At 46.1% G+C, this 26,349-nt stretch overlaps 1 protein-coding gene across 1 annotated transcript in view; it reads left to right on the plus strand.

Moving 5' to 3' along the window:
* Plxna2 (plexin A2) overlaps positions 1-26,349 on the plus strand; it is a 196,998-nt gene that overhangs the window by 164,129 nt on the left and 6,520 nt on the right. Inside the window, exons 14-27 of the mRNA XM_075989535.1 lie at positions 6,030-6,147; positions 8,107-8,243; positions 9,081-9,248; positions 9,494-9,587; positions 14,002-14,241; positions 15,083-15,226; positions 15,557-15,791; positions 17,608-17,750; positions 18,182-18,450; positions 20,616-20,682; positions 20,881-21,027; positions 21,648-21,807; positions 22,172-22,275; positions 25,922-26,021. Coding sequence (XP_075845650.1) covers positions 6,030-6,147; positions 8,107-8,243; positions 9,081-9,248; positions 9,494-9,587; positions 14,002-14,241; positions 15,083-15,226; positions 15,557-15,791; positions 17,608-17,750; positions 18,182-18,450; positions 20,616-20,682; positions 20,881-21,027; positions 21,648-21,807; positions 22,172-22,275; positions 25,922-26,021 — 2,126 coding nt within the window. The remainder of the gene's footprint in view (positions 1-6,029; positions 6,148-8,106; positions 8,244-9,080; positions 9,249-9,493; positions 9,588-14,001; positions 14,242-15,082; positions 15,227-15,556; positions 15,792-17,607; positions 17,751-18,181; positions 18,451-20,615; positions 20,683-20,880; positions 21,028-21,647; positions 21,808-22,171; positions 22,276-25,921; positions 26,022-26,349) is intronic.

Here is a 26,349-nt window from a genome sequence, read left to right on the forward strand (position 1 = left end):
TGGAGCAGATTCATTTATTTCACTAAGGGAAATGTCAGCTGGAAATTAGAAAATAGGCATGTTGTGGCGGGCAGGCGGACGAGCTCAGGAGTGACATATGTTCCAGTGTGGGGTGTTCCCTAGGCACTCGACACTATGGTCTGGGGGTTGGGCAGGAAGTAAGCCAGAATCTAGGGGTGAGAAGAAGGAGTAACAAGGGAAGGGAACCACTAGATCCTTCTTCATGGTTTGTCATGTGACATTAGGTCAAGGTCTTCTTCATCCACTGAGTGTGCAGCTCTGTGTGTTTTGGGAGCTGATTTGGGCTTGACTTGAACTCAGGCTTTTTTCCTTTACCCTGCTCCTCTGCAGCCTCAGGCTTCTCTGAGAGTCACTTCTCAATGGCAGCCATAAAAATGATATCACTATTTTTTATCAGCAATTTTTAGTTTACAGGACACTTCCCCATTCACTATCTCTCCCCCTCTCTTTTTTAAAATTATTCTAACCTGTGGCAAGTAAACTACTGTAAAAGTTGACAAGAGCAAAAGTTGGGGAAACATGAGATGATTTTTCTCCAGTCCCTTGGGAAATAACCGCTATGGGAGAATCCAGCCCTAAATCTCCTAACTCCTAGTTCGGGCCTGTTTCCCTGACACAGCAACCATGCATGGCCTGGATGCTCCATGACTCATCCATCACCCATGGCTCTGAACCTCAAAGGGCCTTGATTAGAATCTAACATAACAAAGAGAAGAGTCAGTGGCAGAGGGGGTAAATTCCCAGACTCTTGGGGCTGTGTAAGAACTCCACAGGTGAGGAGGAAATAGAGCTGGCCTGATCCCTCCAATTCTCTAGATTCTCTAGATCTCTGATTCTTCACTGACAACCTTATCTCATAAGGAATGAACTTTGAGGGAGTGGTGGCTAGGCCTAGGCCTATAGAAAAGCCATCAGGAAGGCATCAGTATGTCTGTGGAACCACTTTAGAATGTAAACGCTTGGGAACCAGGACTATCTGCAGGAAGCCTCATGGTCACATGGTCTAGAGTTCTGTGCCCTGCCAAACTGCACCAGGCACTTGGCCACACAGACCCCAAATCCACCTAGACATCAAGATCTGCCATGTTCTCACTTGGGGGTCTTCTTGCTGGAAGACTCAGACGTTAGGGTGAGGAGTGTAAATTGTGAGGCAGCTGGACCCAAAACTTTCCCAAGACTTGAATTAAGTCGTTTTGACATTGGCTCCTCTGCTAGCCAGCCCTGAGACTTTAGCAAGCCATTTAGTCTTTAACCTTCATCTAATGGACTGCCAGAAATTTTAGTTCTGTTTATGAAATCAAGTATAATTCCTGACCTAGGACTGTGGGGAAAAAGTACCCAGATGAACTGGAAGTGCGGTTGTGTAAAAACCTTGGGGACCCAGTCATTCCAGGATGGTGAGGTCAATGGTGGCCTTGAAAACTGCCCTTTCCTTGTTTCAGCCACAGAATAGGCAGGAAGCGGTGAACAACACCCCGCCACCCCAAGCCTCACTGGTCACAGCCTGGCTCCTGGCTGTGCCAGGCTCATTACCACTCCTAAGGCTCCAGAGTTTGTTAGCATTATTAAGCCTCCATCCTAGGCAGCGAGCAGCAGGTGCAATCATTACAGATGTCTGCAAGAGATGAATTTGGCTAACTGGGCTCCGTACAGAATCCTGGGCACAAGCTGGATTAGCTGGTGCAGTAATGATTCACCATATGCTTGTGTCTGCTATCTATCATTCCACAATTAGGTTAATATTGGTTTAAAGGCCCTGATTAGTCCTGCAATCAATGCCCCACATGTCTGTGGAGGGCAGGATGATTTAGCCACAGGACATTTTCTGGGCAGTGGAATGCAGGTTCAAGTTGCAACTCAGCATCTCCAGAGGCAAGGGCTTGCTCTCTCATCTGGCCTCGGTCTCATCTGCTCTATCTGTGAACTCAGACACCTCTGTATGGGTACGGATCTCTGTGCTTCAGGAAATGAGCCACCATGTCTGTGGGAGATGGTGTGTATAGGGATAATAAGAAAACTGAGCTGGTGCCAGGAGCCTGGGGGAGGGAGGCAAGCTATATTTCAGTTGCTGATGAACTGAATAGAACTGGGCAAGTCAGTTTGCTCCCTGATCCTCAAATGGTCCATCTGTAAAACAGGAACAGCTGATGTGTACAATCCCCCCTACAAGTGGTCCTCAAGAGGCAAGAGCAATCTGACCCATAGAATCTGCAACACTCACCACCCAACTAGGAAATTTATCGGTGGCACTAATATGATTCCAGAAGTCTTCTGTCAATTAATAGTCAAATCTTCAAATGGAAACTGGACAGTTGTTTGACCCAACTTACTTTATAAGCGTAAAATTTTATCATTGCAAGTCATTGCCTCCTAATAATACATAGGGAGCCTAGCAGCAACCAGGAACACAGAGGACATGTAAATTGGGTAGCCTCCCACTAACTAAACCAGATAATATAAATGAGGCCTGGGGAGACAGTAATATATAACCTACTGCCTGTAACGGTCCACAGCCAAGAAGAAGAGTCAAGTGACTAACTCTCAGAGCCTTAGGCAATGAGTAGGGTTGTCTCCTATATTTTCCAAAATCTTCAATCACTACTACAATGCCTGTGCTGCCCCTCCCTTAAAATCCAGAGCGTTCTATTAAATCCAGCATCTGAAACAAGTGTGATGACACATGTCTGTAGATCCAGCTACTCAGGAAGCTGAAGCACACCAACAAAAAATAAAAATAAAATAAAATAAAAAAGCCAGGCGGTGGTGGCGCACGCCTTTAATCCCAGCACTTGGGAGGCAGAGGCAGGCAGATCTCTGTGAGTTCGAGACCAGCCTGGTCTACAAGAGCTAGTTCCAGGACAGGCTCCAAAGCTACAGAGAAACCCTGCCTCAAAAAACCAATAAATAAATAAATAAATAAATAAATAAATAAATAAATAAATGGAAGCTGAAGCAGGAGTACTGCTTAAATCCAGAAACTTGAGCCCAGCCTGGAAAATGTAGTGAGACTTTGTCCTAGATAGATAGATAGATAGATAGATAGATAGATAGATAGATAGATAGATAGATAGATGATACACACATACATAGATACATACACACATACATACATAGATACATAGATAGGTAGATAGATACATACATACATACATAGATACATAGATAGATCATAGATACATGGATGATAGATACATTGATGATAGATACATAGATGATAGATAGATACATACATACATACATAGATGATTGATGATAGATAGATAGATAGATAGATAGATAGATAGATAGATAGATAGATAGATAGATGATAGACAGGCCAGTTTCCACAAAATGGAGTGATCAAAGGCATAAACTTCAGATTGAGGCTCACCTGTCTTTCAGTCAGGACTCCTCCACTTGCTGGAATGTGACCCTAAATAAGTCATGTAGCATCCCTGAGTCTTGGTTGCCTGTAAGTCTGAAATAAGACCCTCCCTGGAGCAGAGGATTGATGTGTCATGGGGTTCCATCTTGTGAGCTGCCTCTACTGTCAGCAGCGATAGCTCTTGTCATTAAGTTATATATCCAACTGTGTCATAATCCTTCTTCTTCTCTATAGCCCTTTCACTTCTGCAGCACCCTTACTTCTGTAGCTCATCTCCCAGAGCTAAGACAGGCATCCTATGGACACTCACATCCTCTACACCCTGCCTTATCAGGCTCACAGGTCGAAAGGAAAAGAGGGAGACAGTTCCATTCCATTCACAGTGCTGCTTGAGTTCCTGAAAACTCCAGCCTGACTTCTCAGATGTGGCCATGCAGACCCTTGTTCATAGCCTGCTGCTGACCTCAACCCCCTTCCTAGTCACACTGCAGGTGAGACAGAGCTCAGCTGCTCCATGAGGACACCATGTCTCAGGCCCATTCAAGCATGGCATTCAAAGCCAGCTGAAGGTACTCAGTTCAGACACTAGGTTGGCCCAGTCTCTTCTGTGACTCTTCTCCCAGATGCTCCACACATAAAGCTTAGCTTTTAGAGTATGAACCCCAAGCAAGAAAATGTTCAGAACCTAGAAAGACATTCCGAAGCCCAGCCCATTCCTAAGCCTTCCATGAACTGTTGAAAGGGGCAGGCTAGACCTTTTTCTGAAACAGGACCAAGAGCAATAGTTCAGTCTTTCTGTAACTTTCACATGTCCTCCAACCTACTTTTTCCACAGTAATTTTCTCCTGTGCTGGATCTCTCCCACAGAGTGTACACGGGCCATGAATGAGGAAAGAGCCAGCCCTTGATCAGAAGAAATGGAAAGGCTCATCTGCTTCCCAGTCCCCACATTCACTGTGCTCCAGAATTAGCTGACTCTTCAGAGTTCTTTCAGGGGTCCAAGGGTGACTGTAGAAAGTCAGGGACCCCAAAACAAAAGCAAAGTCCAGCACCAAAAAAACAGTGTTTGAGTTGTTACTCCAAGCAAGTAGCAGCATGAAAATTAACAAACACAGCACCTTAGATTAAGCTTCTCAGATACTTCCTAATGAGCTTTAGAGGACAACATGCTAAACACTAATTGATTGTTACTGTCATGCTTATGTGTGTTCATAATGAATTTACTTATTCACAGATAAAGTAAAGGGAGAACATTCTTCCATGAAGTGCTTTCTTGTTACATCTTATGTGCTAAATGTAGTAAGGTGGTTATTGTATGCTAAGTAAATATTTACCAGGAGTCAAAGTACTTATTGAGGATTGACTGTTATGGAGGAGATGGAGACCAGTGGCATGGTGCACGCGTGCGTGTGTGTGTGTGTGTGTGTGTGTGTGTGTGTGTGTGTGTGTGCACGCGCGCACGCGCAATATCTGTTTCATGCAAGTTTTATTACATTGAAATGAAGTCAATGTTTAGTTACCTTCTTTCCTAGAGAAACTATTCAGATAAGCATTGCTCTGTTAAACACAGGTCTTCCCACTGTGCCAGGATAATACAGGAGATTAATGAGGAGGGAATTTGTTTTCCTGACTCCCCACTCAGCAAGCTTAGCACAGACACTGCTCTTCAGATCTGAAATGGAGTCAGGAGGCAAGAAGAGGCTTTCTTTTCTCCTTTCCTGGCCTCCTATTTGCTGAGACTAGTAGGACCCTCTCCTGCCTACCCCAGACCCACTATTCCAGGCAAGGGCTCCTTCCCCAAAGTTTAATTTCCTCAATCCTACCCATCCCCTGCAACCCACCCTTTGTGTAAGGCATTGTGACTTAAGGGGCCAGTGTTTTAATGTTCTGTAACTTATCTCAGGAGCCAGGGAAATCACCAGGGGGTATTGATCTGACCTGCAGTGAAAGCACAGAACATCTTCCTCCAGCCCACCTGCCAGTGTGAGATGTGACTTCTAACCAAGGCCATGTCACCCACTAAGTATGTTCAGCTTTGATTAAGTGTTCCTTGGCACCTAATGGACTCAGCCACCACCACCGTTTTACCCACTTCCAGGAGCCTGCACTTCTGCCATTGTGCTGGGAGATGCTGTCTGGCTGCTCACATTATCTCACCAGATTATCTAGCCCCACTGAAAACTCACTGCAGAAAAGAGACTACAGCCGAATCAGCCAGTGTGACAAATAATCACTCACTTGTGCTCTTAGGGAGAGCTGCTATGTTGCTGGCTTGCTGCATAGCAGAAAACACCAACTAAGTACTGCCCCTCCATCATTTATTCCACCAATCCTAGAAATGATCCATGGTGAGACCCCGCACTAGATGCTCATGGGAATGATAGTAGAATTAAGCTACATGGTATATCAGAAGCACCCACAGCTTTTTATATATAATCACATCTAACCTCTCACTGTGCAGATGAGATGAAGCCCAGGCAGCCAGAACTATACCAATGGTCACATGGGTACTAAACTGAACCATGGTCTAGCCCTAAGGCAAGACAATCATCACTGCTTTGACAAGGATCACTCGCTGCTGAGCAAATGAGTAGCGATTGTGGCCTTGTCAAGCCTCTCACTGGAAGGTGTGCTGTCTTCTCAGGATCGTCTGTGAGATGGGCCATGCCCCTATGGGCGCTACATCTGGGCCTGTACGCCTGTGCATTGGGGAATGCAATGAAGAGTTCATGACAAATTCCCACCAGCAATACACTTTCGTGGTAAGTACTGGGACCAAGGCTAGGTCCCACAGCTGACCACAGCCAGCAAGGATACACATTTATTTGCTCCAGACTTCTAGAAAAATCTCATTTGCCCCTCCCAGCCAGGCAAACTTTGGCAACCAATAAAAGGAAATTTTTTACCTCCCTGCTTAGAAGCCTGATTTCTGGGGTTAAATAGTCACGTGTGACTTTAAGCAAACCAAAGAAAAACCAGAGACTTTGGAGTCCCAGAGTCCCAGAGAACCATAGTTCAGAGCTCTAAATGGGGCTTTCTTAGAAAAAGGATTCTAGATGGAAAACTGGGTTCCCTTTTGTTCCTCCAGTGTGACATTGTTGTCTAATTTCAGCCTAATGAGGATAGACTAATTAACTAATTTATATTTATTCATATGCTTTGGTTTTTGATGAGATATTTTAAGGGAAGAGTTAGAAGAGTCACTGTGATCTGGCAGAGACATACCTCTGTGTTCACGACCAGGAGAGGGAAAATAAAAGCTGACAGTTCTATGTGTCAGTATGGTTACACATACATATGCATCTCGACCAAAGACATTTCATTGTGTTCAAACAACAGGCAGTTTTGGTGCCAAGGCTTCCTGTGAGGCTGGCACTAAACTCATGCCAAATCAATAAATTGTTTCTGAGGCCCTGGAGTCTGCCTAGGTTCAATTCATCCTGAATCAATACATTGTGTTGGGACCCTTAAGTTCCTTTTCTAAAACTTACCAACCTTTCCACATTGAGTACTTCATTAAAAAGTGTTAAGGACAGCGAATTGGGTCAAATCAGCCTTGCTAAGAGTGTTGAAAAATCATTAAACCACAAAATTCTTTTCCCCTAAAAGTGTTTTACTACCTTGTCGAGAGCTTCTAGGCCCATGTTCTAATTTTGGCATCGCTACCTTTTCCCTTGTACTTTTCTCTCTCAGATTGGCCTGTCTGCAGCCACTATGCTTCATTTCCTTCTGGGGGGGGGGGGTTGAGGAGGAGGGGAGCAAAGAGAAAAGATAGGGAGGAAGTTGTAAATATCACAACTGGGAAGGGCCCATCTTACCTTCCTCAATGGACAAGGGAGCAAACTGAAATTCAAAATAATCCCAGGACCCACTTCAGGCCCATGGATAGTGAAGAGTTGGTACAGATTAGAATCCACTCACTAAGTTAAATTCACTTCCCAAGCTACGTGTGAAGCCCAGTGCCTTTGATCCCAGCCCTCAGGAGGTGAAGATAGGAGGGTCTCACTCAAAGTCAAGGCCAGCCTGAGCTATCTAACTAGCTATCTGGGGAGACTATCTAACAAGATAACAAAAACATAAACAAACAAACAAAAATGTTTTCCACACCACTGCCCTCTAGGCAGAAGCAATTCTTTCTGGTTTAGGTCAACTCCTTAGTGTGTAATAGGCTAGAAAAAATTTTTAAGCTGTAGCTTAATGTACAACTTAGTGAGCATGCCAGCAAGTGATAGTCTCATCCACCAGTAAGGGTCAGAATGGCCATGTTTAACATTTACTGATGGTACCAGAAGTCCTCAGTGCTTAGGGCAGGACAAGAGGACATATATATGGACCATTTATACAGGCTACAGTCTATCAGCTGCCAAACTTAAGCAAGAACATTTTACTCAGTCCTATTGATTTTGTGCCAAAGAAATCAGGATAGGCTCTATATTAAGCAGCATTTTCAAATTGTTTTCAATTTTCAAACTAATTGATAAATTAGTCAGTGTCATGTCAGCTTCCCTTCAGTGTTGTGAGTATAAGACTCCCCAGGGAGTTAATTAATCCCAGTGTATGGCAGCCCTTCACCTTCCCTGAACAGACCTCCAGACAAAGCAATGATGTTTGAAACTACAAAGAGCAGGAAAAGTACCTTAGCTCCCAGCATGATGATGATCCCTTTTACTGTTAGGTCTAGCCTTGGACCTAAGCTGTGGATGTTTCTCTTCTTTTCAAAGAACCCTTCTGTGCTGTCACTCAGCCCCATTCGGGGACCAGAGTCAGGAGGTACCAAGGTGACCATCACAGGCCATTACCTTGGTGCTGGGAGCAGTGTGGCAGTGTACCTGGGCAATCAGACCTGCAAATTCGATGGGTAAGTTAATCTTGAAAGATGATGTATTCTTGTTGGCTTGACATGCCTATTGCCTCCTTGTCATTGGTCCTTTCCTTGGCCCAAACAATGGCCCATACCAGCCATTGTTAGAAATGTATGCCACTTATCAGTTTATGTCCTATAGATCAGAGGAGTTGGTAACATCTATAGGGAACTGGAAGGAAGGGCTATCAGAAGAAATGAGGAAAAATCCCAGTAGCTTCCCTGGCTGAGTTTCACTGTAAGGACTTGGGACTTATGGAGGTCACATGGTCTCAGCAAGTTAAGAACAAATTTGTCCTCAGGATGATCTCCTGAGCATTAAAACAAACAAATGAAAAAAAAAATCTAATACTGTCAGCCCATGAACCCATGAACCCATGAACCATAAAGATGCAGACTCCAGGAGGATTCTAAAGAAATCTATGGGTGAGGCCCCAGTTTGCCCAATGTTGACCACCTGAGAGTTTTTCACTATTAACTCTGCAAGAAAAGCCCCATGTGTTTATCATAATAGGGGCTGGTATTATGTGACTATGTATTGACAACCTGACTAGAGTTTAGATTCTAGAAAAATCCAGAAAGAGTTCTCCAAAATCCAGTAGAGCCTTGTTTCAGCCCATGTTCTCTAAGTATCCCTTCTACTGTGCTCTCTTCCTAATCCAGCTAAGGTAAAAGGAAAGTACTGACGGACACCAGTGAAGGATATTTCTGTATCACAGAAAATAAGAAAACAGCATAATGAGTCATGGGCCACACATGGGATAAGGAACATGCCTTTCAAGATAGCTCATGCCCATCTCTTTTTTTCTTAACCCTTCTCTGTTTTCCCATCAGGAGGTCCATGAATGAGATTGTCTGTGTTTCACCCCCATCCTCCAATGGACTGGGACCAGTCCCTGTCTCCGTGAGTGTTGACAGAGCCCGGATCGATAGCAGTCTGCAGTTTGAATACATAGATGACCCTCGGGTCCAACGCATTGAGCCAGAGTGGAGCATCACTAGGTGCGTGAGATTGGAGAGGTACATCTGGAGGGATATGAGGTTGGCGGGACACATCCTCTGAAGGACAGTGAGGTTGGTGGATTGTATCTGGAGGGAGGTGAGGTTAACAGGACTCACCCAGAGGGAGAAGAGGTTGCAAAGGCCTTACAGCCCAAGTCTGGCTCATATCAGGTATTCCAATGGTTGAAGTTCACTGTACTAAATTTAAGGGAGTTTTACTTAACCTAGTTTCTACTTGTTCCCAGTGGCCACACACCCCTAACTGTCACAGGCTTCAATTTGGATGTCATTCAGGAGCCAAAGATCCGAGTCAAGTTTAATGGCAAAGAATCTGTCAATGTGAGTAACCTTTGTTCTTCCATTCCCTAACCTCAGGAACCATGCCTCTTTGCCCACGTCGTACAAGGCCAGGAGCTAGGCAAAAGACATATGGATATACCTGATCACTAGACAGGGAACTTGACTGAAGACCTGACTCTTCAGTTACAGTTAGTTACAGTTCCAAACAACTGAGCCTCCAAGAAACTAATGGGATAGCAGTATAATTTCAGAAGATGGTATAGCAGGGGTCTAAAAGGGTTGGCTGCTGAGTTTGACAGAGCACAAAAGGGTAATGCTCACTTCAGTGAAAATGTTCACTTAAAGACTAAATGAGAAGCAGTATAGGAGATGGAAAGAAGTTCTTACTCCACATCTAGGAATTTCTGTATTGGAAGCAAGACTCTGCCGTTTAAGAGCTATGTGGCTCTGATCAAGTCTTTAACTTCTGGGATCCTGTGCTCCTCACAGGTAAATGGCTGAAAGGCTTGCTTTCCAGTTTCAGAACAGGCCAGCCATAGAGTTAATGTTTTTACTTAATGTCAGCTACTGCAGACAGAGAATTCTGGCCTGCTGGCAAGATGATCACAGCTTCTGCACTCCTCTGCATGGCTGCATAATACATTCATTTCAGCTATGGATTTCTGTGATTTTCCAAAAAGTTCTATTCTGATAAGAACAGAATGTCAGATAAGTTATTGAAAAGTTTCCAGTTTGTTCCTGCAGCACAGTCTCGCTCTTTTCAGCCATCATTTTGTGAACGTTATTGTATTCATAATTATAGTACAGAACATGCTGTGATGACCATTATTATTACTATGAATTACTGCCATTACTCTGTGACCTTTGAGATACTGGTGAAGCCAAGATGGACATGCAAAATGTAAAATGATGTCTCTCCTCTTATCCCTGACACATGTCCAGCCTGCTGAATCTTCCTTGGAAAACAGAGGTGCACAAAATAACAGAATGCTAGGCTGGACCAAGAAATGTCTTGAGGATCATCAGGTTCCCACACCTTCCTTGCATAGCAGAGAGACTTAGGCCAGATGGGTAGATGACTTGCCTCCAGTCACAAGTGATTTGAGGAAAGTTCATGCTAGATTCCAGACTCTTCATAACTTGACCATGTGAGATGTTCATGGGACTGACTTCCCATCATGGTACAGATGCTCAGCAATTTTGGCTAAGTAAACACATGCTCCCTACATCTAAGTACAGAATCCTCCTGGAAAGAGCCTGGACCCTGTCTATCTACTGATGGCTAAGTCTTCTCTGGGCTCCCAATCACTGCTGTTCTGTCAAGTTTCTGGAGCCCAGGGTGTTAGGAATAGGAGCCTTGACCTCATACCTAAGGTAGATAAACCGTCTGCTCTCAAAAAGTTAAATATGGTTCTTAAAATACAGATTTTGTTATCATTCCAACGTGACCAAACAGAATGAAACTCACAGATCAATTCTTAAGAGAAGGGAGCCCATGCCAAGGCAGAACACTGGTTCCTTCATGCAGAGACAGAAGAAAAAGCAAGCTCTAGCTCAGGTGCCCCAGGGCCAGAGGATTGATTGGTGTATCTCTGTCGCCTCTGAGACATGAGAGGCTGTTTCTGGCTGCTTGGTACAACCAGGACCAGCCATTTGGGATGTTTAGGGCATAAGGTTGTATGACATGAGGTGGTTTGGGTGAGGGCTGTCTCTGCTGTTTGTTTCTGCATACAAGGAATGCTGGCTGGTAGCAAGATTTTTGCTGTCTCAAGGAATTGGACAAGCTAGGGAAGAGTCCCTCTCCAGTTAGCAGGATCAATATAATAAAACACAAATCTACACAAAATGAAATGTAAATATAGTATAGAGAGAATGCTATGATATTGGCATGAGGCAGACAAGGGACTCCCAAAAGCTACAGCTCTCGTCCTCAAGGAGAAAATGAGCAAGAGCTTCCTTCTTACCTAACATCCTGCAAAAGTCACAGGCCCAGGTGTGGTCTCTCTCTCCCCTCCCTTTGGATTCATCTACATCTTAAGGACTATCTCCTCACTGCCACCATAGCTACACACAGTAGCTATGGAAATATGGAAATAGTGCAGTATTTCCAGGAACTAAAATATAGTTCCACCATCTGGAAAGTTGTAAGGCCCGAGGCCTACATAGTGACCTGCCTGGAAGTAATCAGGCTCTCAGGCCTGGATGGAAGGCAGTGTCCCTAGAATACAACCCCACAGTACTATGCCTCTGTTTACAGGATGAGGAAAGGAAATGCTTTGCCCTTCTGGTCCATTTGGGCCCCAGCCTAGCCTTACCCTACATAGGGTTATCCTTTTCCTTGCGTTCCAATCTCCCAGTAGCAGTGAAAAAGGCTGGCACAAAGTCTCAAAATGCATAGGGATGTTGACAAGCAAAGTGTGATGAAGAAGGGCAGGCAACACACAGAGCTCTCTTGTTTAGAACTGATTTTCTTATTCACACGGGAGCTTCATTTGTGTCTATGGAAACCGAGCCGATAAGGAGGAAGATGCCACAGCAATGGAGAATCACGCTGAGCTGGGAGTCTTCCTTGTAGAACTAGGAATTTGATTCTAACTCAACTGTACTTAATTAACAGCACCTGTCGCTTTTCCTGTGCCTCGGTGTCTCCAGCTACACCACGACATGGACATTAAGTTGGAAAGGGGCTGCTGAAGTGTACAGTGAAAAGGACAGGAATGGAAACTGATCCCTAGCACAGCAGAGGAGTCACCGGGAAGCTGCTTTGTGAGGGAGAGTTAAGGCTTAGGTTTGAAGTTCTGACGTCACTTCTACATATCAACTGATGTGGGATTCCCAGGAAAAGAAACCACTTACATTCAGCTCTTTACTGTGTTACTGTCAGCTGTTTCACACAGGGACCTGTTTCTCGTCCTAAAGCCTGGGTGTGTGTATGTGGACCACACACACACACACACACACACACACACACACACACACACACACACACTGCTAAGCAGGATGTACTAGAGTTCTTATTAAAGGTGTCCTAAGCTGTTTCTATGACAGCCCAGCTCCCACAGTGAAACTGAGCTAACTGTGGTACATACAGACAGAGTAAAAGTTGGAGGGCAAGCTGGGACCTGCTTTCTTCCCTAATCCTCTTCCGTCAGTCTATTCGTAGTTTCTTTGGTTGGCTGCTGTCTGAACCTCTGAACCAACCACTGCCGGAGAGAATAACCCACTGCTAAGCAGGGCCAGCCCAGTAGAATTTGATAGCAGACCAGAGGTCTATCAAGAGACAAGGGATCACATGAGCACCCCAGTGCAGATGGAGGAGAACATGGCTAGAGAAAAGGCAGAAAGACCCTAAGATCTTAAGTGGGAGGCAGGCCCCTGTTTTCTTATCACTTTGTCCTGAAACATTAGCTGAACACCACGCAAGGTACAACCTGCTCATCTCACCACTTCCTGCCCCACACCACACCACACCCATACGCACATCACACAGACACACACCAACACATACCACACCACACACCGACACACACCACACACCCCACATCACACCACACACCACACCACACACCACATACTGACACACACCCTACCCCACACACCACACCACACACCGACACACAGCGCACCACACATAGCGCACCACACACCGACACACACCACACCCCACACAGCGCACCACACACTGACACACACCAACACATACCACACCACATACCACACCACACACCGACACACACCACACACCCCACACCACACACCCCACACCACATACTGACACACACCCTACCCCACACACCACACCACACACCGACACACACCACACACCACACAGCGCACCACACACTGACACACACCACACCCCACACAGCGCACCACACACTGACACACACCCCACACCACATACCAACACAAACCCCACGCCACACACCGACACACACCCCACACGTACCCCCTCACTGCAGCTGTCCTTTCCTTCAAACAGTCTCACATCCTCAACCCCAGACCTTTCCATTGCTGTGCTCTTCACCTGAAGCTTGTCCCCGCACTGTCCCTCTCTGGCCTAGGGAAGCCTCCCGTTCTTCAGATGAGGGAAATCTTTCATGAATGCTGCTTCAGGCCATGCGAACCCACAGACTTCCCAGAGCATCTGGTTCTCCCCACCAGAGTGTTCCTCACCCATTCATGCATTTCACAGTATCCTGCCCTGTGCTGCCGCAGGCTCTCTGTGGACCAGCTTACAATGCTTGTTTAATTAATCTAGAGCTGTCCCTCGAGACTACTTCATCCTGTACACCAGACTCTCAGCCCAGTGTCTGCCAGAAAACAGGTGCTCAAAACAGTGTCAGTGAATAAATGAGCAGGGTTAAAGGCATCCTCACCTCAGAGGGTAAGAGGAGATGATAGACCCACCTTCACCCACCAGGTGCTCAGAATGTGTCTTCCTGCCTCCTAGGTGTGTACAGTGGTAAACACAACCACGCTGACCTGTCTGGCACCTTCTCTGACCAGTGACTACCGTCCAGGCCTGGACACTGTGGAACGGCCAGATGAGTTTGGCTTTGTCTTTAACAATGTCCAGTCCTTACTCATCTATAATGACACCAAGTTCATCTATTATCCCAACCCAACTTTTGAACTGCTCAGCCCCACTGGAATCTTGGATCAGAAACCAGGCTCGCCCATCATCCTGAAGGTAGGAAACACGAATGGAGGGGAGAAGCCTGGGTAGTGGTGGGAGAGAGAGCTGCAGGCCCTTCCCTCTTAAGGAGGCTAACTCTCCAGGTGGTAGCATCCAGGAATTTTGTTGTGCCCCACCTGCCCTTTAAATCCCATGTGTCCTGCCCTCCATCTTTATTCATCCAGTGTTTTGTCCTCTTCCCTTCCTCTTCCCCAAACATCCCACTCTGCCATTTTTTTTTTGTCTCCTTTACTCCGTGGCTGGTTGAAGTCTCCCTTAAAAACCTAACATGCAAAGAGAGGGAGGAGAGATTATATGAGCAAAGGAGTCAAGATTATGATGGGGAAACCCACAGAGAAAGCTGACCTGAGCTAGTGGGAGCTCATTGACTCCAGACTCACAGCTGCAGAACCTGCATAGGACCTAACTAGACCCTCTAAATGTGGGTGACAGTTCTGTGGTTGATCAGTCTGTGGGGCCACACTGGCAGTGGGACCAGGATTTATCACTAGAGCCCATTTCCTATGGAGGGATACCTTGCCCAGTTGTGATACAGTGAGGAGGGGCTTGGTCCTGTCTCAGCTTGATATGACAGACTTTTATGGCTCCCCATGGAAGACCTTCCCCTTTCTGAGGAGTGGACTCATGGTAGGGTGCAGATGGAAGAGGAACTCTGGTTGGTATGTTTAAAAAAAAAACTTTTAAATAAAAAATTTAAAAGAAAACCTGACATGAAGGCATTTATTGATTTTTACATTGCTGCCCCACTCTGGCTCCTTTATCTCTTTTTAAGTAAGCAATTAATTTCTGCTTGCATATGCCAATTCTCCTCATTAAGACACCTGGTTTTTTACAGGGCAAAAATCTCTGCCCTCCTGCCTCTGGAGGGGCCAAACTCAACTACACAGTGATGATTGGAGAGACGCCTTGTGCAGTCACTGTGTCTGAGACGCAGCTGCTCTGTGAACCTCCCAACCTCACTGGGCAGCACAAGGTTATGGTGAGTGAACCCTCTTCTGTCTCTTTCCTCTGCCCGGCCTTACCATGCACGCACGAAGAAAGATTCCGTTTCATCTCATCGCCTGACTCATGCCTTCCCACGTTTCCTCCTCTGCACACCCTACACTAAAATGGATAGCAGTTGGGAACATAAATAGGAAGACAGATCCCAGGGAACTGCTCAGTATCCAAATATGAACTGTGCGGTTGTAGTCTGTCCTCACACCGTAATACTGTAGTCGTTCCTCACACCGTAGTACTGTAGGCTGTGACGGCATGCCAGGGCTCTACACCTGTGTGCATTATGTGTATCTGTGTGTACAATGCACAGGTTCACGTGGGTGGGATGGTGTTCTCACCTGGCTCGGTGAGTGTCATCTCCGACAGCTTGCTGACCCTGCCAGCCATCATCAGCATCGCGGCTGGCGGAAGCCTCCTCCTTATCATCGTCATCATTGTCCTCATCGCTTACAAGCGCAAGTCTAGGGAAAATGACCTCACGCTCAAGCGCCTACAAATGCAGATGGACAACCTGGAGTCTAGGGTGGCCCTGGAGTGCAAAGAAGGTGAGTGCAAGTATATCCTCGCTTTCTGGAGCCTTTCTTCTTCATTAATCTCATTACCCTTCTTACATATAAGACCCGGACTTTATTCCTATCCTTCTCCCATAAGCCTTCATATTTCACTCTTTCCCAGGAGCTTCCCCTGTCCCTGGGGTTAGAGAAGACCTAGGGGGAGACTCATGAGTGAGGAAACAGGTCTATTGGCATTGCTCATTCTCCCTGCTTTACTCCAGTCCAACCCACAATTTGGCCAGCTGGCTCCCCCTCTGGACTTGTATGCCATCACAGTGAGATTTTGTCAGGCCTTACCATCTCTGACCAGATTCTTTAATTGCCAGTGTCTATCCCTTTACTGATATTCACAGAGGTACCTTTGCACTATATGGAAGCCACAGCAAGGAAAGTAGGAGAACCCTACCTCCGTCCTGGCCTACCATCTCCTAGGATTTGTTTTCTATCACTATTATAGAATAAATGCTCCAAAGGCCATGCTTGTTGGCAGCCTTGGGTGTGAATGTGTGTAGGAGTGGAGATTGTGTTTCCTCTCATCTCCCACGCAGACACATCCACAGGGTGACATGTATACCTGGCATTCTCTCGGGTTGAGGACCTGGCAGGCTGACTGGGTAAACATCTCAGTTAGGAATCAAAACATTTTCCCTTTTGCTGCAAGTGGCTTTTCACAAGCAAGCAACTGTTGGACAATGGGGAAAAATTGTGCTGGAAGAGATGGATCAGAACCCTCCCACCTTCCTCAAACCACAGCACAAAGCCTGAAGAATTACCTCTGACCTGGGAAGTCAGGGAGACACCTGGGAGCCCTTCATTGCCTGGAGTCACCTGTAGATTGAGCATTTGATAGCCAAGGCCTTCCAGGATTGCCATATCTCTGCTCATCTTCCTAGGACAGAGATCAATTTGCTATTCTGACCTTTGCCAAACTCCTGCTGCCCTCCCCTTGCTTCTGACACCTCCAAAGGACTGAAGTCATGATACTCTCTTCTCTACATTTTAGCCACCTCTGCAAATACAGAAGTAAAAAACTACAAATAAGCATAGAAGACATAAAAATTGCCTGTCTCCTCATCACACTATGTTACCCAGATTCCATTTACTATAATAAATCCTGGAGGTAATCACCTAGTAAGCAGAAAAGAGGAGGTCCAGGAGGTAGCACAGTCACATGTGTGAGGACCTGAAACTGATGCCTGTAACTCACATAAAAATATGCCGGGCATGTGGCATGTGCTTATAATTACAGCACAGGGAAAGCAGAGACAGGAGGATCTATAGGACTCACTGGCCAGCCAGTTTAGCCTAAGTTGTGAACTCCACACTAATGAGAACATGTCTCAAAGGTGGTAGATTGTGTTTCTGAAGATGTCACATATCTATTCACCTGCATACATACACATATTTTTTAAAGTTATTTTGGCTCAGTTTGGAATTTTTCTATGTATTATTCAGTCCTGTTGTTACTAGGCCTGTGGTAAGGCTGCTTACAGTGGATAAAGTATGCAGCCAAGAGGGATATCCAGAGTCTCACAAATCCCCTTCCCTAACATCTCCCTCAGGTTCCACCTCTTTCAATTCCTACCACCTCTAGTAGCTCCAAGTTGGAGACCATGCCTTTGGGAGGTCCTTAAAATCCTATAGTAAACAACTCACAGCAACAGTCCAGGACTCCTTTCTTATCACACCCTCTGTCCTGCTGCCTTTGTACCCCAGTTTCCTTCCTCCTGCAGACAGGCTTTTCTCTCTGTCCTCTCCCCTGACTTGAGCATCTTCTGAGCTTCCCTGTCTTCACCCATTCTCACAGCGTTTGCGGAGCTTCAGACAGACATTAATGAGCTAACCAGCGACCTGGACCGGTCAGGAATCCCTTACCTGGACTACCGCACCTATGCCATGCGAGTTCTATTCCCAGGCATTGAGGACCACCCTGTTCTGCGGGAGCTGGAGGTACTGCCTGTTTTCCAATGACACAGGCTAGGGGTTCCCAGCAAATCCAGGGGGCAGGAGTCGGATGATGAGGGGAAAGGATCAGGAGTTTTAACAGCATCACAGCAGTAGGACCATCAGGGAGGGTCTCATGGTTCGTCATTTTCTGATTAAATGCCGAGTTAATTAAAATTTTACCAAATCAGCATGGATTAAAAAAAGGCTTAAAAATGACCTTGAACTTATTCATATATTTGTTTGTTTACTCAAGAGAATGAGTCAAGGCAGAGAAAATTGAGGGGAAATAAATAAGCAGGGGGAGTCTGAGTTGGGGGACGAAATGACTGCAGCCCTCGTGCAGAGGGTCTTACAGCAGGCATCATCACCATCAGGTCTTAGGGCCTGGGTAGACATCAGAGTCTGCCCCCTGAAGGTCCTCCTGCATACCCCAGGTACAGGGAAACGGACAGCAGCCCGTGGAGAAAGCCCTGAAGCTCTTCGCCCAGCTCATCAACAACAAGGTTTTCCTGTTGACCTTCATTCGCACACTGGAGCTGCAGCGCAGCTTCTCCATGCGTGACCGCGGCAATGTGGCTTCTCTCATCATGACAGGCCTTCAGGGCCGCCTGGAATATGCCACAGATGTCCTCAAGCAGCTACTGTCTGACCTCATCGACAAGAACCTGGAGAACAAGAACCACCCCAAGCTTCTTCTCCGCAGGTCTGACCCGCAGCAGGGGAATGGCAGTTATAGACAGGACACCTTGTCAGATAGACCCTGGATGTCCTCACCCCCCAGAAATAGCTTCCGTGCAGGGCTGCATGTGTCCTCCCGTCAACCCAGTATGGAAGGTGATCTTCTGCTGGTCCTGGGAAACCGGGCGGCTTCTAACCCAAGCGCATAGCCAGCCCTGTCTTGGGACTCAACAGGAATGCTTTTCCTATTTCTTGTCTCTATGACCTCACACCAGGGAAGCTGCCTTTTAAAAGTGGTTTGGTGCCGCGCCCCCATGTCTGCGCTCTGTGTGCTGGTACCCAGTAACCAAGCTTCGGGAAAGGGGCTGGGGGTTGAGTTTACAGACCCAGATGCAGACTGACACACGCAGCTCCCAAACACTGGTTCAGAAAGCCCATCTTTATTAACACCATGTAGACTTAAATACACTGCAGTTAGTGGTCAACAGGTGATCCTCTGATCCTCTAACTAGGCACAGCTTCCAATAACTTATATTAGAAGGCTCTAGGAGGGAAAAGCAACTGAAGGCCAGGACTCATTAATCCCAACAGTTTGGTTTCCTCATAAACAAGATAAGAGTAATACCTGTCTCTTAGTCTATGCCCCTCCCTCTGCTTCTCGAGCTGTGTGCCCCAGCATGGTAGCCACTGTTAACAAAAATGAAATGTACACTTCAATTTCTCCATCTTGCTGGACACATTCCCAGTGTCCAGACACCCTGTGTTTGGTGGCCACCATATTGGACAGCACAGGCAAACCATTTCCCATCATCATACTTAGATCTGATAGACATGCTGGGCTAGAGATTGAGAGCAAGTTTGGGTCCCAGCTTCCTGGCTTGAAATTGCTAGCATATACCAACTGCCTGAGATGCCACTTTTCTGGCAGGGCACAGATTTTAGAGACCCTCTGTCTCCTGCACCCACCCTCAGTTGAAGTCATGGAGTGCCAGATCTAGGGCTCTGAGCCGCAAGGGTTGAATCTGTCACCTCCACTCACTTTTCCTGTACCTTTGCTCACAGGTCTTGGGTTTTCAGACCCCACATGGGTGGCTTTGTTTTATAAGCATTGAGCCCCCATCCTGCCATTCTGAGCATTGGAAGCTTTCATTAAGGACTGTTGTATTTAAATTAGAGCTAATCTCAAACACAATGCTGGGAGAGGGTGCTGGGAGGGCCCGGAGAGAAAGCTGCAATTTCTCCTGCCATTGTCACTCTCTACCAGCCCTGATTGCTAAGGGGTCCTGGCAAATGCCTGGGGTTTACTTCAGCCAGAGGGTATAATTTGCACCACGTGTGGGGAGTTAAAATACCCCTTGGCATCCCCATCAACAAGGTCTGTCACAGTGCTTTGGCTTTGTTTCTTCCCCAATTCCCAGACCTGCAGCCCGGGGTGGGGGAGGGGGAGGAGGCAGTGCTTACAGAAACAGATCCCCCTGTTGGCTAAACTCTTAAGCATAGCTCTCTACCTGCAGGCCTAGAGGGCACATGAACTACAGTACTAATCATTCTTATTTACCCAGTGTTTTACTGTGGAGCCAGATGTTACCTTTTGCATTTTCAATATGTTAACCCATTCAACTAACAATTGGAAGTGTGAATATCATAACTGTGTGCATGTAGTGATGGAGAAAATGAACTCAAAGAAGCCAGATGATTTGCCCAAGGTTATACAGCCAGTAAATAAACCAGTCTGGGTTTAAACCGGTGGCAACCTGTGAGTATTTGGAGAGGCAGATACCAGGTGTGCACCATGGAGTATCTGAATATGCAGAAATCACAGTGGAGCAGACAGATTCCATTCATCATCATGAGACCAGAGGGAGCAGGGAACTGGCTGTGGGATAAGCATTTGCGACCGCATCAGGTGTCACCAACAGTCTGTGGTACCACAGAGCAGCAAGGATGAAATGTCCTGACTTTCTAGAGTCTCAGAAAGTTGAATCCTGGGAAAAGACACCCCCCCCCCCAACTTCCCACTAAGTATGGGAAAGAGCACACTCTTGGCCAGTCCCATTTCCAGTTATTTCTGGTTTGGTTGGGTTGCCAGGGTCCAGTCTTAGCCCTGTGCTCTCTTACACACACAACAAGCCTAGATCACCACCAGACCCCTGTGTAAAGGCTGGTTCCCCACCCCTCTCCCTTCTCCAGGACTGAGTCTGTGGCTGAGAAGATGCTGACCAACTGGTTTGCTTTCCTTCTACACAAGTTCCTGAAGGTAAGAAGGAGGGAGTGAGCAGGGCCAGAGCCAACCACATACCCTGGCTTTAGAAACATGGGGACCTGCCCTTCAGAAGCAGGGATTCCTTGATGTGGCTGCTGTTAAGCAAAGCAGGCCTGGGGTTCTCTGCCCCGGCTGCAGAGGCAGCCAGGAAGGTTCAGGCAGGGTCTGAACTCTGTACCCCGATGCCTACAGGAATGTGCTGGGGAGCCGCTCTTCATGCTGTACTGTGCCATCAAGCAGCAGATGGAGAAAGGCCCCATCGATGCTATCACTGGTGAGGCCCGCTACTCCCTGAGTGAGGACAAACTCATCCGGCAGCAGATCGAGTACAAGACCCTGGTGAGAAAGCCAAAAATGTCAGGTTCCAGCCCCAGTACCACCTGCGACTCTCCCTACTCTCTCTTCTAGCCCATCTAGCGAAAAGAGGCTTGGGGATCAATCTGGGGCAATTCAAAGGGCATATCAAGTACATGAAGGTCAAGGCAGAACTTTCCCTCATCTTAACTGGTGAGCCAAAAAAAAAAAAAAAGCTGTGTGTGCCTCAGTTTACCCTAGATGATTTTGAGTGAGAAAGAGTTCACTCACCATTAGGGACTGCATACTTAGCAAGGAACGAAAGCAAGTGTGCTGGTCTCTAGTCTAAATGCTTTGAGGACATGTGAGGCCAGCCCTTGATGCCCATGGATCTATCTTGAACCTTCTCAAGTGCCTCATACCAAGTTGACCTTCCCCCAACCCATCTAGGAAGTAGATTCCCTCTTTCTTGAGAAAGGATTAACATCTTGACTTCAGGTCTCACAGTAGATGGCAGGAAGAAAGGGAAGAAACCAAGTCTCAGGACAGAGATTCCCTATTCTTCTTATAAGGAGAGGAAACCTTAGAAGAAGATTCTGAGGCTGCAGCTTCTTCCCACCTGCTTCCCAAATATGCCCAGCTCACTCTTGATTCTCTACTTACAGATCCTGAACTGCGTCAACCCTGACAATGAGAACAGCCCAGAGATCCCAGTGAAGGTGTTAAACTGTGACACCATCACCCAAGTCAAGGAGAAGATCCTCGATGCCGTATATAAGAACGTCCCCTACTCCCAGCGGCCAAGGGCTGTGGACATGGACCTGGGTAGGAACCCTGGTATTGGCATGGGAGGGCAAGAGCAGAACATGGCTTCCCAGAGAGCTATCAGGCCATGAGATGGCAAGGAAAATGGGATATGAAGTTCTGCCTTATACATAGCCCCCACTGAAACATAGCTAGGTCCTGGCCAGGTGACCAGGGAAGTACTTCTCTCCTAGGCTTTGTCCACTCAGATGTGAGTCTCTTACACATCAGCCTTGCCCTGCCCTGCTTGTAGATGTCTCAGAGCTCTACCACTGACATCAGCCAATGGAGACAAGGTTACTAGATCTCTAGAGGACAGATGGACAGGGTGTCCCTGACTGCCCTTGCCACTCTCACTGCTACCCATACCATCCTTTCCACCCAGAGTGGCGCCAAGGCCGGATTGCCAGAGTGGTGTTGCAGGATGAAGACATTACCACCAAGATAGAGGGTGACTGGAAGCGGCTTAACACGCTGATGCACTACCAGGTGAGGGCAGACTTCCCTGCAGCCTTCATCCCCAAGAGTATCCCCTTTTCTCTCTGTTAGAAGGCCTCCAAAGCCAACAAGGTACTTTCCTCTCTCCATTTTCTTCTTCTGTGGGTCTGGAACAGTGACGCTCTGCTGTGAATGCCCATTAGATGAGAAAACATGGGCCCCCACAATAAATCTAACTGCCTTGACATTTTTCTCCTGTGTGTTTCTGCAACTGTAGAAGGGACCACATAGTGCAAAATCCTATACCTGGACAGCTACAGAAAGGTGCCTTGTGCTCATTTGTCTGTCTTTTTACTAAAGCCATTGGTTCTCTGGCTTGTAGAATAGGACACAGACTTGTCTTCAGCCCCTAAGATTCACAGTAGCTGGAAACATTACTTACATGTTCTTTCTTTTTACCTGTATGGGGTACCTCAGCACGTGTGTAGATTAGATTCAGCATAGAAATTGACAAGGAATATGTTTTTAATATTGGCAGACATGGATGAACAATCATAAGAATTCTAGTAGAAGAATATAAGCATCCACTCTACCCTGCTTTAATCCCATGGGAGCCACTCACAGCTTGGGAGTCTCTGTAAGATTAAGCACAGGTAGACAGCCTGGGATCTAGGGAAAGTACTGAGATAGGAGCTAGAAATGAGAGACACTGAGGAAAATTAAGCCAACTAGATGAAGTGCCTCAGGCTATAAGACCCATGGGACTCTTTGATTAATAATATCCTCCTATGTGCCTGGCTTACAAAGAGAGGCCTGCAGGGGGACTGACTGGCTAGGCTGAGCTAGCAATGACTAGCCACTGGGAGGCCCTGAAGCTGGCCAAGTGCCTCAAAGCACAGAAGAATCTGGGGGCACTGGGGATACCCCACAGCACTCCTCCCTGCACATCTTTCATGCTGCACCTGGATCTCAGCCCCAAATGAGGGAAGTTGTGTAAACAAGAACTGGGGTTTTGAAGGCGTATTCCAGCCCAACACCCACTCTGGTGATGGCTTTCTATAATTTCTCCCAACCTCGAGCTTCTCATTCATTCTCAGGAGTTAACACCTATGACAAGAAAGGACATGAAGATAGCTAGAATTAGAGACAAATGCACAAACTCAAGATTTTCCCTTACATACAAGCAAGAGAAATCAAATCACTTCATGTTAATTCCATACATGTAAACACATATACACAACAGTAAGTGCATACAGTACAACTGTAATGAACCAATTAGAGGTGAAAGAGACAGTGCAAAAGAGAACAAATCTGAACCACCAAATCTTTTGTTCCTGAAGGGCAAGCTTGGGGCCTTTGTTTTCATCCATCTCTGATGCCCTAAAGATTATTCCTGGGTTACCCATCCTGTGACTTTCAATAAGAATAGAATATTCCTTTCTTATTGTGCTCCTTTTACAAAACACTTCCAATTCTGTCATGTCATTTGTTTTCCATATATTCATTCATTCCTCAAATATTTACTGAGCTTTACTGAGTGCAAGGCACTTCCCACATTCTAGTTCTGAGTGACAGGGACAGCAGGGAATCTTCCTTCAAGAGATGATAAGGTTGGTGTTATTATTCAAAATGGCAGCATGAATATCAACACATGCTGAGTGATCACTGGGTAACAGGTACTTCACTCAGCCTGTATGTGTCTTAGTTTTTTTAAATAATCACCACATCAGTGATTGCCAGATCTGATTATTAGCCCAAGAGGCTAATGAGACAACCAAGTCCCAGAGAGGCTAAGGTGTTTGACTGCTAAGTGGTGGCAGAGCTGGGGTCAGATCCAGCTAGGTATTCTGAGCTTGGGCTTATACCACCTATTGACTGAAAGAGAGAAACAAAACAAAATATGGGTGGGGTAAGGAGACAGCATTAGAGAGAGTGAGAGACTGGGGGGGGGTGGACAGAGACAGAGAAAGTGGGAGAAAGACAGAAACACAGAGTGAGACGGAGAGATAAGAGAAAGGTATCATTAGCAACTAGTCTTGGAACGGGTCACATTAGCCACCTTGTGACTTTCGCTGTAGACAGCAACAAATCATAAATAATGTCATCTGTCCTTGCTGGGAGTAGATACTCCCACCCTTGCGAGGCTTTCAGAGGAGCATTTTTGGGTTGCAGGTGGCAAGAATTCTTGAGAGTAAGGGTTAATGCCCCTTACCTCTCCTCAACCATAGATTAGGTGCTGATAGTACAAATAGCTGGAAAATCCAGAACTTCTCCAACCAGGAGGTGAGTACTGGCACCTCCTGGGAATAATGGAGACCCAAGAGGCTTACCCACTCTGCCCTCTTACTACCCTTTCCTAAAGTCAAAGGTCTTTGGAGCCCCTGCAGAAGAAAATCATCTTAATTAACAAAGAGAGGGGTAAAAGACTGCCTGGGCTTCCGTAGATTTATAAGGAGGGTAAAATTAAACACCACTACTAAAGCTGGCTATCAGGGAATCTCGTTAGCGCTAATGTTCATTTATAGTTTGACTTCTCAACATTTAATTCTTTTTTGGTGAGATAGAAGAACTGACAATTTAAGACCCAGAAAGATGGTTTTATGGCTGGCGAAGCTATAAATCAAACTTACAAAGTTCATAAAAATTGTTAAAATAAAAAATGGTTTAATAGGAATGTTTTATGGCCCATAACATTATTATAGCTGTTTTATTCCCTCTGCGTTAGGGGTTTAATTGGATCACCACAATTCTGGGGATTCTCCGTTTTTATTAGATGGAGGGCAATTTTAAATCAAGATGGCCCCAAATGTCTTCTCTATGGCTCCTCATTCATCAGCCCCCACCACCACCAACTGCTGGGTGCTGGGCCTGGCATCTTCTCAGAGGACAGGGCAATGTGCCATCTTTCCCCAAGCTTCCCAAGGGCAGATGTCCTTTTGGTGAAACTTCAAGGTGGCCAACACATAATACAACACAGGCAAGGAGGAAATTGGAGCCAAAAGGAAAGATGGGGCTCAGACCAATATGGTTTGTAATAAAATCCCAAATTAGGAAATATAATGAGGAGAATGTGTGCTCTGGAGACATACAGGTCTGAAGAAAAACATCAGCTCCTCAGTATATTAATGTCAGGACCCTGAAGCAGTGACTTAGCCCACCCCTGCTTCTGTTCTTTCATCTGTAAAATGGAAATAGTCATCCATAACATGAGATGTTGGGAATCTGAGTCTAACCCTTCTGTCCAACAGAAATAGAACGCTAGTTATGCCTGTCGTTCTAAATTTTTCATTAGCTCCAATAAAAAAGCAGAAACAGACTCTTGAAATGTTAACAATATACTTCATTTAATTCAGCTTAAAGAATTAGCCCAAATGCATAATCAATACAAGACTTATTAATGACACCATTTATATTCCTTCATTCATACTAACTTTCTGAAACCGTGTGTGTGTGTGTGTGTGAGAGAGAGAGAGAGAGAGAGAGAGAGAGAGAGAGAGAGAGAGAGAGAGAGAGAGAGAGAGAGAATCTCAACTCAGATACCTAGTTAAGACTGGCTACATGTCAGGTGATCTGAGAACATAAAAAGCATTAATGGTTGTTGTAATGTTTCTGAACTTCTGCTAACCCCACACTCCCTAGAAGTACTTATCATCTCAAAACACCTGAATTCTCCCATGTCCTTTTGTGCCCTCCTTAGGTGTCAGACAGGTCAGTGGTGGCTCTGGTACCCAAGCAGACCTCCTCCTACAACATCCCTGCCTCTGCGAGCATCTCCCGGACATCCATTAGCAGATATGGTAAGGAGTTAGAATGTAATTGGGAAACTCAAGATCTAGGCTTCTGGGATACTCAGGGACCACCTGTTCCTGTCCTTATTAGGAAGCCCTTGTTCACACAAAGGTACTGGCTCATCTGCCCCTGGCTTTGAGGGCATGTGTCTCCTTTGAGAAGAGGTAGCAGGTAGCACTACAAACCCTTTCTTTACTCTCTGTGCCAAGTAAGGAGTTGGAGTAGCCTAGTACAGGGATGTAGCCTGACTGGAAGTTCACCTATCTCACTTCATAACTGTGGTCCTTGTTGAATTAGTAATTGTAGCTCTTTTCTCAAAAGTGTCTTAGTTTGGTA

Source organism: Microtus pennsylvanicus, chromosome 10 (assembly GCF_037038515.1).
Source record: "Microtus pennsylvanicus isolate mMicPen1 chromosome 10, mMicPen1.hap1, whole genome shotgun sequence".
Classification (NCBI taxonomy): Eukaryota; Metazoa; Chordata; class Mammalia; order Rodentia; family Cricetidae; genus Microtus; species Microtus pennsylvanicus.